General features: G+C 41.7%; 1 protein-coding gene across 1 annotated transcript in view; it reads left to right on the forward strand.

Annotated features, from left to right (window-relative positions):
* The window catches only part of PDE11A (phosphodiesterase 11A), an 830139-nt gene that overhangs the window by 775835 nt on the left and 38742 nt on the right, over positions 1-15562 (forward strand). The window contains exons 18-19 of the mRNA XM_082260061.1: positions 2765-2839; positions 5160-5243. Coding sequence (XP_082116187.1) covers positions 2765-2839; positions 5160-5243 — 159 coding nt within the window. The remainder of the gene's footprint in view (positions 1-2764; positions 2840-5159; positions 5244-15562) is intronic.

Here is a 15562-nt window from a genome sequence, read left to right on the forward strand (position 1 = left end):
AAATGTTGTTTTCATTGATCAAACTGTTCATTTAGTACAGTATTTTTCTGAAATATTTGATTGTTTCATTAAAATTATTATGTTTAAGGATTGTATTATAATGCTTGGGGCTGGATTTCAACGTTGCCAACATAGGCCACTGCCAAGGGCAGTGGAGCTGCAAGGGTTGATACACAGCCATCCACAGCTCATGCTGCTGACTGTCAGAAACACATTTGCACATATAATAAAAACTTTGAAGCTGCTTCTTACCAGTGCCATTTAGCTTGGTTCACGTTGTGGCTGGGCCTGCACAGTTTGGGTGTTTTCAACCAGTCCAGACACCAAAAGCCTAAAACCAAAGTAGTACATTAATGACTTGGTTTGCTCCACTGTTAATCATTGGTTCTAGATGTACTAGTGACAAAGAATGGGCAAACTGTCTCTTTTGTACTATCTGGCTTCACTGGGTCTCATATGGCTTTCACATCTGATCTTAAGGCTAACTAGATATTTGGGTATTAAAGCGGAACTAAATCCATTGATTTAATGGTTTCAAAAAAAATTTACATTCCGGGCTCACCGGGAATGCTAACTGTCACGTTGGCTTGTGCTGTCAACCAAACTGTCAAACCATCAAATAGCCGGTGTCATAACTGATTCCATGTGCAGCACCATGGCAGTTGTAGATCAAACAGAAGCTAAAGATGGCAGCTTCCTTGGCTGAAAATGATAAGGGGTTTTAGTTACACTTTCACATGTACATGAGATTTGATTGGTTGCTGTTATCTCGGTTTAGTGTTCATGGTTTATTCCCACACTGGAAATCCAAATTGGAACACAGTTACTAACTGTCTTTTAGCATCAGGGACAGGAGCTTAATTTGGAGATTGGTCCCTGGATTAGTGTCGTCTCTAAAAATGTCTTCGGTTTTTCAAACTGACCAATAGTGTCATGTCCCTATGTTAAATTTTAAAATCTGGTAATTAAAGTCTTGTCTAATTTACATTGATAATTGTTGAAAAACAAAATTTAATGGAAACGATATCTAAAGTCCATTTTATTACATAATTACACATTGTATTACTGAATTAAAGACTTTTTGTAGCTTGTCCTCAGTTGCTAACAAGAATGCCAGTTTTGCAGTTTACCTTATTTATCCACAGGTGAATTAATAGGATTCTCTGCAATTCAGCTGTTCTACAAGTGTGCATATCCACAAAATGTAACGGCTGGTGGGATCTGTGGACAGATATCATAACTGGATTTTTAAAGGGGAAGTCCAGTCTAATACTATCTAATCTTAAACCTGTTCCCACTCTTATTCAAAGCCTTATACTAACTAGCCTGTAGAGAAAAAGATGTGTATACTTACCTTTTTTCTGGGTGCTCCAGTCCGGTCACATGGTCTCAGACTTGTATAAAGTACTCGAAATATCTACTTGAGTAAAAGTACAAGTGCTCGATCAAAAAGGGACTTGAGTAGAAGTGGAAGTGCTCGCAGAAAAAGTTACTTAAGTAGAAGTACTAAAGTATTCAACATTTCTTTTACTTAAGTATTGCAAGTAGCTTTTTCAAAAAATTTGCTACTTAAGTACTAAAAGTAAAAAGTACCAGTAGTTTTGAAAAAAAATTTCTACTCAAGTACTGAAAGTAGAAGTACAAGTACTGTGTTATGTAGTTATTAAAGAAAGAAGTCAAAAGTTTGATCATATTGTTTTTTATTATTTCAAATGATTTATTCAAATGATTAACCTGTGTTTGTTAGTAGTTTCTTGATGCACTTTAAGCGCTGTAGCACCATTTATTTGTTTGTTTCATATTTTCTTTTTATTGGAAAGATTTGGTATAGCAGCTTTTATTATACACAGCCTTTATTTTCGTATGCGCTGATTTACAAATGACATACACATTTTTTTGAGCTTTATGCAACCTGCCATCTACTGTTCTGGCAGTGGTAATTTTTTTAAAAGTAACGAGTAACTATGCAGCACAAAAAAAAAATACTTGAGTAGAAGTATCGAAATCATCGAAAAAATGTAGTGAAGTAAAAGTAGAAGTAGGAGAAAAAAATTCTACTCTAGGAAAGTACAGATACCGCATTTCGGTACTTAAGTACAGTACTTAAGTAGTTCTACTTCGTTACTATACATCTCTGCATGGTCTTTCCAGCCGTCGGCTTCAGTGAAGAGGAGAGATCACCCACAACAGCTGCAATGCCTATGCGGTGACATAACCCATAGGCCTACTATGGGGCATCCATTGTCGGCTGTCTCTCCTCTACCCTGCAGCCACCACTGGGAGCTGATCATGTGCCTGGACTGGAGTGCCCAGAGAATAGGTAAGTAAATAGATCTTTCCTCTACAGACTAGGTAATATAGTGCTTAGGATGGGGATGAGGGCAGGTTTAAGTTTAGATAGGATTAGACTGGACTTCTACTTTAAAATTCAGTTGTCTTCTGAGTTGTATTGTGCAGGTTGATTTTATAAACCACATTTTAACAACAGATTATCTACGGAAATATTGAAAGCTGTGAAAGTGGATGTGTTCTTATAGCAGCAAGGAATTTTGTTTCATTTCCTAGCAGACAGTAGAAAATTGACACATGAAATCTGACTGGTTTCTATAAGCAATGAACTTTCCTTAATTTTGTTCATCGAAAAAAAAAAAAAAACCAGCCACAGTGTTGTTGAAATGTATTTGAGAAACGCACAGACGGGAAATGTTTGTGAATAGGCAAATAAAAGATAAAACAAACCATTTTTTTTTTTGTTTTTTTATAGGTGGCAGAATTAGTGACCAGTGAGTTCTTTGAGCAAGGAGACCGGGAACGAGCAGAACTCAAGTTGACTCCTTCGGTAAGTTCTGATTTAAGCCATACTGGTTTTCCCTGTGTTTTCAGGGCATTTCTTGGTAGAAAAACAGTAATTATCAAGAAGCTCATCACATCAAATGTTCTTTATAAGCATGTACATCATATTGTCAAATGTATTTAGCCGTCTGCCTTTACACGCAGATTAACTTTATTGGCATCCCAGTCTTAGTCCGCAGGGTTCAATATTGAGTTGGCCAACCCTTTTGTAACTATAACAGCTTCAACTCTTCTGGGAAGGCTGTCCACAAAGTTTTACAGTGTGTCTATGGGAATGTTTGACCATTCTTTCAGAAGTGCATTTGTGAGGTCAGGCACTGATGTTGGACAAGAAGGCCTGGCTCGCAGTCTCTGTACTAATTCATCCCCTTTGATCCCATCATTCATAATTCTATCAGGTTGAAGTCAGGAGTCTATGCAGACATGTCAAGTTCCTCCACCCCATACCCACTCATCCATGTCTTTATGGACCTTGCCTTATGCACTGATGCGCAGTCATATTGGAACAGGGAGGGGCCATCTCCAAACTGTTCCCACAAAGCTGGGATCATTAAATTGTCCAAAATGTCTTCGTATGCTGATACCTTAAGGGTTCCCTTCACTGGAACTAAGAGGCAAAGTCCAACCCCTTAAAAACAACCCCACACCATAATCCCCCCTCCACCAAATGATTTGGACCAGTGCATAAAGCAAGGTCCATAAAGACATCAATGAGCAAGTTTGGGGTGGAGGAACTTGACTGGCCTGCACACAGTCCTGACCTTAACCCGATAAAACACCTTTTGGATGAATTGGAGTGGAGACTGCGAGCCAGGCCTTCTCTTCCAATATCAGTGCCTGACCTCACAAATGTGCTTCTGGAAGAATGGTCAAACATTCCCATAGACACACTCCTAAACCTTGTGGACAGTTTTCCAATAATAGTTAAAGCTGTTATAGCTGCAAAGGGTGGGCCAATTCAATATTGAACTCTACAGACTAAAACTGGGATGCCATTAAAGTTCATGTGTTTGTATATGCAGGTGTCCCAACACTTTTAATAATATAGTGTATATCAATAGGTCGAGCACTACCACAGTCAGGCAAATAGTACCAGGAGAAGTGGCAACCTACATATGTTTCTGTGCAAAATTATTTTAAGAATATAAGTGTCAATTTAAAAAAAAGTGTTATAGTGTATAGAGCCAGCACTTTTATTGCTATCAGCATCTCCATTAAAGAAGATCACCTTCACTATTTGTTTTAGTGACCATTGTCTCTGTTTCGGAAAGTGATGAGAGATCCAAAACTGTAAGCTTCTACCAAACAGGAGGCAATCTTTCAGTGAGGATAACTGTTCTAGTGATACCTTGCTGAGAGATTTACCCTTGCTTTAGCCCCCCGTTCACATCGGTGCCTTTTGACATGCGATTTGATAGGTCAAAATCACTTGTCAAATCGCAGCCTATTGCCGGCAATGGGAATATCCCAATTGGTACGATGCCGACTTTGCAGCACCACACCAATTTCCAAAAGTAGTTTGTGCACTACTTTTGGTGACTTCGGAGACGGTTTCAATAGACATCTGTGCATGAATCTCCACAGATGTCTTTCAAGTCCCCTCCCAAAGTCGGACTGAGATGCAGCTTTAAAATCGATTCAGATGAACTTGCATGATTTTAAAGCTGCCTTCAGTGTGAATGGGGGCATACAGAGATTTCTTCTTGCTGTGCCTTTTGAATGGGAAGTAAGCAGATATCTTCCCAATTAGGTGTAAAAGTAAAAAAAATGTTTGGCTTTGCATATGGTAGCTTGATGAATTTTATTTCCCCTGTGTTATTTGCGAGTTTATAGGATTACAAATGATGTTTTCAGTTTATTAATGCATAAGCTGAATTCACTGCCACATTTTATTATAATTTTTTTGTGGTATATTGAGCGTGAAAGCAAATTCACAAAGTTCCTTTCTACATGAAGGCCTTGAAGTCTGTGCCTGCCATAAAGCTCCTTGCTTTCTTGTGCATTCTCATCACTGATCATGTGTGGACCATGGCAAATCACTAATCATGAGTGGACCATGGCAAATCACTAATCATGAGTGGACCATGGCAAATCACTAATCATAAGTGGACCATGGCAAATCACTAATCATGAGTAGACGATGGCAAATCACTAATCATGAGTAGACAATGGCAGCACTTTAGGCACTGCATGTTTTGTGTGTCTTTGAACTGTTCAACCTCACAATATACAGTATACGAAGCTTGTAATATAGCACTCTAAGAGATGTTTAAACAAGTCATGACTATGTGTATTTTCCACAACAGGCAATTTTTGATCGTAATAGGAAAGATGAGCTTCCTAGATTGCAGCTGGAATGGATAGACAACATTTGTTTCCCTTTGTATGAGGTAAAACTGTTCTTAAGAGTGGTGTATGTTTATAGAGTGGTGTATGTTTATACCTCCTTCTTTTGTTATGCAGTTAAAATTTAAAGTGATACTAAAGTCTGTTTTTTTTTTTTTTAGTTAAAAAGAACAAACATGTTATATTTACGTGCTCTGTGTGGTGGTTTTGCACAGAGCAGCCCATGACCCTCCTCGTCTCGGGTCCCTTTTCGGGGCTCCTGGCCCCTCCCGTCTGTTGAGTGCCCTCACAGCAAACAGCTTGCAGCGGGGCACCGAAGCCGGCCTGCTGCCATTCAGACATGGAGCCATGGCCTGGCCCCGCCCTGCCTCCTCTCTCTCATTTACTTACTGACTTTGATTGACAGCAGGGGGAACCAATGGCGCTTCTCTGCTGTCTCAGCCAGTCAGGAGGGAGAGACCCGGACAGCCATGTCTCTCGTGCAACATCACTGGATTGAGATGGGGCACAGGTAATTATTAGGGGGCTGAGGGGGGCTGCTGCACACAGAAGGTTTTTTATCTTAATACATAAAGATACATAAAGATTAAAAACCTTCTGCCTTCACAACCACTTTGAGATTTATAAACTTCGCTTGTAAAGTCTTTAATAAAAAAGTTAGTTTAATAAAAGTTTTTTAAACACATTTTTATGAAATGTCACACAGACATGTCATAAAGTTAAATTGCCTACCACACGATGTGGGGCAGTGGACAGCCTTGCAGCATATCATGCCTGCACACCACTGCAACGCAGTGGTGGGAACTGGGCACCCAGGGAGTCAAGGCATTTTGCCTTGTCATGTGGTGGGATTGAGCTGGAATAGCTGCCCAATGCAGTTCCACTGCATATGGTGTGAACTTACCCTTAGTGAAAATATGAGTCTACCTATGTACTGCAATAAAATGTTGTGTGATCAGCCATATTAGCATGCTTTTTCCAAGGCTGGCTATTGGGCAAACAGTTTGAGCCAAGCCAAAGTTCAGGCCAAACATCGCCTGTTTGCCTGTTCGAACAGGCGAACACCTGAATTTGTGGGGTGCTCGGCGGATTGTTCACCCTACCGAGGGCCCAACACTGCACAGTGCATTCTTAGCTCTAATTGGGCATAGTGAGGAGCTGGTTGTTAAAGGGCTCGCCCCGAAGCCATCCGCTGCGTTCTTAACATCAGATGAGTCATCAGCTGTCAATAGGCTTCCTCGCTGAAAGCTAAGTTTAAAAAAAAAACAAAAACACTATTTTAATATAAAAATGTGAAAAAAACATGTGGGGTCCCCCAATCTATACCAGGCCCTTTAGGTCTGGTATGGATTTTAAGGTGAACCCCTCGCCAAAGTGGACAAGGGCCTCTTCCCCACAACCCTGGGCTGGGGTTGTGTGGGTCAGCAGGCAGGGGGCCTATCAGAATCTGGAAGCCCCCTTTAACAAGGGGTCCCCCAGATCTGCCCCCCCCCCCCCATGGGAATGGGTTTGGGGTAGATAGTACCGCTACCCATTCACCAAAAAAGTGTTAAAAATAAATAAAAACGCATACACAGTTTTTGACAATTCCTTTGTTAAAAAAATAATAAATTACCCTCGATGTAGATCCATAGTCAATCACGCCACCCGCCACCACTGCCGGACCCGAAAAAAAAAAATGCTCTGCCTGCGACGAAGGCTAACCACCATCTGCCTGCTCCGCCATCTGCCTGCTCCGACATTTGACAGTTCTTAAATAGGTAAGGGGCAGGCCACCAACCGGTGATGTCACACGGGGGCGGTGCCACCAGAGCTTTTTTTTTTCGGGCCCATCGGTGGTGGTCGTGGTGGTGGTGGTGGCGTGATTGACAATAGATCTACATGGGTGGACATTGTTATATTTATTTTTAATAAAGGAAACGTCAAAAATGTTATGTGTTTTTTTTTTTTTTTTTACACTTTTTTGGTGAATGGGTAGGGATACTCATTCACATTGGGTGGGGATCAGGATCTGGGGGCCCCTTGTTAAAGGGGGCTTTCAGATTCTGATAAGCCCCCTGCCCACTGACACCCTCAACCACAGCCTAGGGGACAAGGTGATTTGGGGTGCATGCTCAGATAAGGGTTTGGTAAGGATTTTGGAGGGAGAGATACCATGCCATTCTTTATTTTTAATATTTTGGTGTGGGGTTTCCCCACACCGTTTTTTTTACATTTTTGTATTGTCAGCAATGGTATTGTATTGCCGGCAATTTAAATGTAATTTTTTTTTTTCTTTATAAATGTCCATTTTGCTGCAGCAGGTACTATACACGATACAGATGCGCCACTTTACAGGCAGACTAAGGGGAATACACAGATCAGTGCTGTGGTGCTAATTGAATAAAAAAACACAGAGGGAGTGGTTGAACAGAAAGTGATCAACAGATTGGAATATCTTTGGGATGAAGACCTACAAGTCAGGTCTTCTTATCCAGCAAACCTGACCCTACAATTGTTCTTTTGCACAAGTTCACATTCACACACTCCAAAATCTTGTGGAAATCCTTCCCAGAAGAGTAGAGTTTTGGCAGCAAAAGGGGGAAATAACTCCTTACTTATGCTCACAGATTTAGAATGGGATGCCCAACAAGCTCAATTAGGTGTGGTGGACTAAGGTGACTATATAGTGTACTCGAAGCTATAAATGTTGCTCTAGAATCAGGCATACAATGTGGAGGCAGGCATTTTGTAGGCTTCGCAGCACCACGTCTTATTCAATGCTTATATATACAATTGTCCCTGAACCTATCACCTCTTCATCTTACATAAGGGCAGCCCTTGCTTTATATGGCCAATAAGTAGCTTTTACCTCCAAAGTTCCATTCTGATTTATTTGGAAATCTGTATCAGCAATTGTAATGGTTTTCTATCGCTTCCCAAGTCATAGCATTGTGACTTTGCTTTGATTTATATCCATTAACTACTTGCAGTTAATGTAGAAAGCGTTTGTGTTAGTTGCTGAGAGGGCAGAACATAGGGCATGGCAGACAGGGGATCACTTATGCCCACATTCTGAGAGGAGGCGAGTTTGAGTGCAGCATGTCGCTCGTCAGTCAGCCTCTACCAGGATTTCCTCCGGGGATGTAATGATGTCAGCGCCTCTTCTCTGCTGCAGTCTCTCCACCATGCTGTGCAGCTATTAGCTTGATGCTCAACTAAAGGGAAAACACAGCAGCAGACATCGAAGTCAGTGCTGTTAATGCCTTAAGGAAAATTGGAAAGCTGATGTCATGTTATCAAGCTGTGTAATTTCTCCTTCATAAAAAGTTGTGTTTCTTTTTTTATTCCTTATACTGTAACTTCACATCTACGTCCTGCTTTACCCCATTAAGAAACCACAAGTGTGCTCCTTTAAAGTTGCTTTTATGTCAAGTATCTTTTTTTGAACCAGTACATATAGAATTAGAGAACATTTATTTATTTAACTTAGTCTTTGAAAAATCTGTAATATACACAGTATAATTTTCTTACTTGTCCTGGTTCCAAAAGGAAAAAGGTCCCTACCACAGTCATTCTGGGACACTCACTTGGACCAAATTGTACTAAGTAAACAGGCCAGTTTTTTTAATTTATTTTTTGGGGGATTTTAGGAGGATGCTAAAACAGCTGAAGTAAATCCACACACACACAGGCAGAGCATTCAGATCCCATGGAGATAGCGTTCTCATTGGACACAGGACCTACAATCCCAACCAGGGCCGGGACAAGGGGTGGGCAGAAGGGGAGGTTGCCCTGGGCCCAATGGTTTATTGCAGGGAATGGGGCGCCCTGACCCTAACCCTAATGAAGTGGGGGGCGCAGTTTGGCATCTTTGCCCTGGGTGCTGGATGTCCTTGTCCCGGCCCTGATCCCAACATTGAAAATTCTGAGTGCTAACTACAGTACTTAGATACCATACTGCCCACTGATGGCAGGTAAACACTGCCCAGGAATGCAGTACATTTTAGCAACAAGTCAACTGGTTGTAAAACTTTTCACCAAAACTTTTCACCATTTTCCAGTTATACCACAGTTTTTGCGCAGTGCTTGATATTCACCTATGGGGGGGAGGTCTATGGATAATCACAGTGGTTCATTTCAGGAAAGCAGGGGTGACCCCCTGAGAAGCTTTTTCTTTAAAAATGTATTTGTCGAGTAGTTTAAAGTAGTACAACACATACACATACAGAGTCACCTTGATCATGACACGTGTCTTCCACAAACAGCATATATAAAAATGCATGCAACTGAAACATTTATTAGGACCCCAGCATAGTGGTATTGAAATTGCCTTAAGCTTTTGTAGTGAACTCCACATCCATGTACATTATTTGCTGATTATAAAGTGATTAAAGCTTATGTCAAGGCAAAATGAAAAAAAAGGAACATCTCTGGAATATGTTCACATTTCCCCGTGTTGTATTTCTTTAAACACAGTGCAAGTACAGAGAAATACCTGTTGATGTGCCAGAAATCTAGAATGCTCCTCTCTTCATCTTTGACATGACAACTCAGTGTATTTTTGTCTCTGAATTCCAAAGCACATGTTGTCAGCTACTTAATTTCTGATGCTTTACAAAGAACACAGACCTCGCCTTTTCTCCTCTTCCATCATCTCCATAACCCCTCATTGTGCACAGGCCAAAAGTAAAGGAAGTTATCAGTTCACAAGATTTCTGGCAAAATCAAGAATGGATAGTGCTTTTGTTCAGCTTAAGGGCCCTTTCACACTGATCAGTTTTTCAGTTAAAAAAGCCGAAAAAAAGTGGAAGAAAAATGCATCTCTTTAAATCCTATGGAACTCTGCACACCGGTCAGTTGCATTTTTAAAAGTCCCGCTTGTTGCATTTTTGGCGCATGTTTAAATGGCCCTTTCACACTGATTCGTTTTTGATGCACTTTTGTTCAAATGTGAAGAATTCCATTTAAAGGGATGCAACTTTCTTCTTCTTTTTTTTCACTTTTTTTAACTGAACAAAAACTGATCAGTGCGAAAGCAGCCTTAGGCTCAGTTCACACTAGTGTGGGCTGCATGGCCCATGTTTTCTCGGGCACGGTAGCCCATTCATTTGAATGACCTGCTGTGCTGTGTGAACTGCATAAAAAGGTGCACGCACCTTTTTAAAAACGCAGCCACAGGGAAACTGCATGGTCTTTTTGTCTATGTGGTTTCCCTGTGGTTCCCGCACCTGTGATTGTGCTGAAATGCATGGGGGTGCCATTCAAAATGAATGTAATAGTCTGAGATGCCAGGGCTGAGGCGAAGACTGGCCGCAATGCCAAACCAGCCATAGTAAATATGCTGCATGCCACAGTCTCCGCTTTATTGTCAGCCGGGTCTTTAAACACTTCAAACAGGGCACTTTCACCCCCTTCCTGCCCAGGCCAATTTTCAGCTTTTAGTGCTGTTGCATTTTGAAGGACAATTGCGCGGTCATGCAACACTGTACCTAAATCAAATGTATGCCTTTTTTTTCCCACAAATAGAGCTTTCTTTTGGTGGTATTTGATCACCGCAAGGTTTTTTCTTTTTTTGCTAAACAAATAAAAAAAAGACTGAAAAGTTTGAAAAAAAAAAAGTTTTTTGTTTATGTTATAAAATTTTGTAAATAGAATATTTTTTCTGCACTGATGAGCACTGATGAGGCTGCACTGACAGGCACTGATGGGGTGGCACTAATATGCGGCACTGATAGGCAGCACCGATAGGCAGCACTGATGGGCACTGATAGGCGGCATTGATGGGCACTGATAGGCGGCATTGGTGGGCACGGATAGGCGGCACTGATAGGCACTAATGGGCACTGATAGGCAGCACTGGTGGGCAATAATGGGCACTGATAGATGGCAATGATGGGCACTGGTGGGCAGCACTGATGGGGAGGGCACTGGCGGGCAGCACTGATGGGGAGGCACTGGCAGGCTCCTGGGGCCCTGATTGCCATCCCTGGTGGCCATGGTGAGCATCTCTGGGGTCATGGGTGGGCATCCCTGGGGTCATGGGTGGGCATCCCTGGTGGTTTTAGTGGCACCCTTCCCCCGAGGATCTGCACTGGTAATCAATGATCTGATTACCAGTGCAGACCCCCCCCCCCCTGTCAGGAGAGCCGCAGATCGGCTCTCCACTGCCTCTACTCGTGCCTGTCAGGCACAAACTAAGGAAAGCCGATCAACGGCTCTTCCTGTGTACTATGTGACCAGCTGTGATTGGACACAGCTGGTCACATGGTAAAGAGCCTACGTCATCATATGACGTCCGGTCCGGATAATGCAACCACTTTCCCGCCATCAATCGCCTATTGACGCGGGAAGTGGTTAAGGACGGGAATACCTCCACTGGGATCACGGTTGCTTTATTCAACCTGGAAACAGGAGTGTTCACCACTGGTGGACTAGTCCACTTTTTAAAAAGTGACTCCTCAAAAGGGTAACGTACTGCAAAACGTTTGGGGACCACAGAGGGTAACTTTGGTTGTTCCCATTCCTTTTAAGTAAACCTGTCAAAATAAGGCACATAAGGAAACACCTTTGGAGTGCGAGGTAACTTATGCATACCAAATGACACAGCCACATATGTGGTCACATCAGCCGCATCCTCTATTTTTCAATTCTCACGCACTGCAGTAATAAGTGTATCCACCAGCACTTTTTTATTCGCTGCTGCGACCATGGAGCAATCATGCTCACTATCGAACAGATCAGGGGGTGTGATGTTAAGCCCCCCTAAACGGGCTGTGTCCACGGCAGCATCTGACTCAGAATCAGATGAGACAGACTGAACAGGGGAAGGCGGGGGGCGCTTCTCCCTGGGCCTTTGCCCACACGCCACTTCCCCCCCGGGACACTAAGGACTGCAGGAACGCCGTCAGCGAAACCATGGAAAGCTGGGGTTCTGAGGGACCCGCTACCTCCATGAGGGGGTCAGTGGGGGAGATGTGACCCTGAGGCTCCATAAGGAAAGGAGGACCTTGCAGTACAAAATGATCTTTTGGCAACACTAAAGGATCCCCCAATGCTAAGGGTACCTCTCAACAGAGAGAGAGAGATAACAGAGACCAACAAGGACTCACCCTACCAACCGGAGGAGCGCGGAAAATTCGGACCCAGCAACTCATGGACACTACTGTATCTGCTTCATATATTCTGGGACAGGAAGAGGAGACTGAGGAGGAAGAGGAGGAGCTCTGGCCTCTCTATGAGGTTCAAGCCGTCTCCAGCGTCTCGCCGACTAAGGGAAAATGGCTGTCATGCCATCACAGGGCTACACAAACATGACCGCCGGCCGGAGACCAGCCAAACCAAGGGAAAATGGCCAACATGACGTCATCGGACTTCCCAAACATGGCTGTAGAGGATGTCGAAAGCATGCTGCCCGGGAACACTCTGTGCTTTCCAAACCCTGTGTACTTTGTATTTCGAAATGCTTTGGCTCTTGGCTGTCTTTCCATGTACAGTCTTATATGTATGCTGATCATTCAGACCGATCGATTACTATTTTAACTTTGTGTCATTATTGATGTTTTTTGCTGTATTTATCTATCTTTATAATAAACTTTTTTTTGATATTTACTTCTTACTATCTTTCAATACTTCAGCAACTTTTGCTCCTTAAAATCCCAATCAGAGGGAATTTGTTCTGTACTGTTGTTTGCATAGGGATGTGGGCAGTACTCTCCAATTGGCTTCAGTAAGGCATTTCCAAACCGCTGCACCCTCTGCAAGGGGACTCCCCCCATTAAAGGTGGGTCTTGTTTATATTCCCTATTTATATATCATGGAGTGGAGTGTGAGTTCACCAGAGGAAGGAGGAGAGGAGTGAATTGATTGTTAACCCTAGAGGGGAAAAGCTGCATTTGACTCAGTGGTTAAACATGAGTCAAATGTTGAGGTGAGCAGCTTGTAAGTATGGGGGAAGCACATATTAGCACCTTTGTGGATTTTATGCACCAGCACTTTATTGTTGGTAAAGGCACGGCATGGTGAATTCCACTAAAGGACATTATTTCAATATCTTGATTCACATGTACTTTTGAATCACTTATTTATTCATTTATTTATTTGTTCGCATATCTTGCACATATTTATGGAATATTGACTATTTATTCATTAGCACATACAGTGGGTCTTTTTATGCTCCGTAAAATCATTATAGAGTAAAGTCCCTTTTCTTGGATTTGCACTATTACTTTATATTATTTTCATATATATTTCATGATTTGATTGAGTCTATAAGAGTAGTCTCATCAGTGCAGTCTCATCAGTGCAGTCTATCAGAGCAGTCTCATCAGTACTACCTAGTAAAAGGACCACGCCAGCCGAGCTCCACTCACCATCCGCAGGCTTACCAAGCAGTGCTGCCGGCTACCACTCTGACATTGACTGGGCTGCCTCTCCACATGATCCTGCTCTCACTAATGAACCGACACTCCCAAGGGAATCGGAGGTCTGTGACAGAAGTCTGCCCAGGACAGCCCCAGACTGGGACATTGGTCTTATTTTCATGAATGTCCCGGGCAAATCGGGACTGTTGGCAAATGTGTGTTTGCACTAATGAAATGCTTACATGATCCAGTTTAAAGGAACTAAAGTATCCATTTTAAATATGGGGTTAATCCCGCGCAATGGAAAATTTATATACTGTAATTTAGAAGGAGTTGCTGCCTACCCAGAATCCTTCTCACCTAGGTGGGAAGTCAAAGATTTATATGGTGTGTATGGGCGGTGGCGCTACTCAATATTGGGGCCTATCTTTGCCACATGGATAAATATATACACTACTTTACAAATATGTTAAAAATAAATATATATATAAAGTGCTGGTGCCCAATCGTGAAAATGTTGTGAATTCACATATATACAATAAACTTGATGTATCAATTAAGGTGACATTTGTGTCATAAATCTGTAAAAATAAAGTGACTTAGTGCAGTGAAAAAAACAAGTGGATGGATGATAATTCTAATTGATATTATATACAGGAAATTGATATATAAAATTATATATAAATATAAATATGATGTATAAATTAGTACTGTATAAAAATGGTAATAAAGTGCTTTTAGTGTTATCCAATATCCCAAATATAAAACAATGGGTTTATATAAAGTACACTAGTGCTATGTGCAGTCCAATTATTCAATAGTCCTTATTCTGCCTTCAAGGAAGTGCACTAGACCAGTGCTCAATGTAGAGGGAATGCCTCTATGCCGTTTGTTCAGTCACATTGAGTTGCACCTATGGAAGGTGCTGTGTGCAAATAAAAACGTGCAATCCAGTTAAAGGGTGTTCTTAAAGTGCCTAAAGTGAAAGCAAGAAACGTGCCAGTGCTGTGTTATGCTTTTCCTTTGCTGTGCTAGATGCGGTGCCCCTAATGAAAATGCACTCACCGCAATGCCCTCCCCATATAGGGGTAGTAAGCCTTGCACAGCAAATTAGATTGGTCCTGCGGTTCCCTCTGGGTCTGTATGGTCCTGGCAGGTAAGTCACTTTATTTTTACAGATTTATGACACAAATGTCACCTTAATTGATACATCAAGTTTATTATATATATGTGAATTCACAGCATTTTCACGGCAGGGCACCAGCACTCTATATATATATATATATATTTATTTTTAATATAGTTGTAAAGTATTGTATAAATGTATACATTTATCCATGAGGTCAAGATAGGCCCCAATATTGAGTAGCGCCACCTCCCATACACACCATATAAAGTATCCGTTTCCCAAAAACTATTTCAGTTTTTGGCAGATGCTCAAGCATTAAAGCTACCTGACCGTTTCCTATTTCTCACTGGGACCTTATTGGTGAGATCTCTCCACTGAGTTTCTGGGTCTGCTCACCTACCATTATGATAAATCCCATTCTTCCCATGGGATATTTTGTTTAATGTATACCATAGACATATTGCTAATTAAGTATCAAAGACTAGGGATAGACCGATATGGTTTTTTCAGGGCCGATACCGATATTTTGGTCACAAAGTATCGGCATCAGCCGATATGGGCCGATATTTTGTACATTTAAAGTTTTGAAAAATAAAGAAATTTTTTGACACCAATCTGGTACTGAACATGTTAATGTTTGTTTATTAACATTTTGAACATTAGAGGCTTGTTCTTCACACCTTACCTGCATGGAAACTGATAGGAAAACCGCACAGCTTCCACTTGCAGGTACATCAGTTTCACATAATGTGAACGTACAAGTCCTAGAAGAGTAGACAACTTTGAAAAACAAAGTGCTGGGAAAATAATAACTAAAGGCTTCCCAAAACAAAATTTACATAAACCGCTGCATTAGTGCACTCACTGTCTGCAACGATTAAATCTAGTAGCT

Source organism: Pelophylax lessonae (genome assembly GCF_965119305.1).
Source record: "Pelophylax lessonae genome assembly, chromosome: 6".
Lineage (NCBI taxonomy): Eukaryota > Metazoa > Chordata > Amphibia > Anura > Ranidae > Pelophylax > Pelophylax lessonae.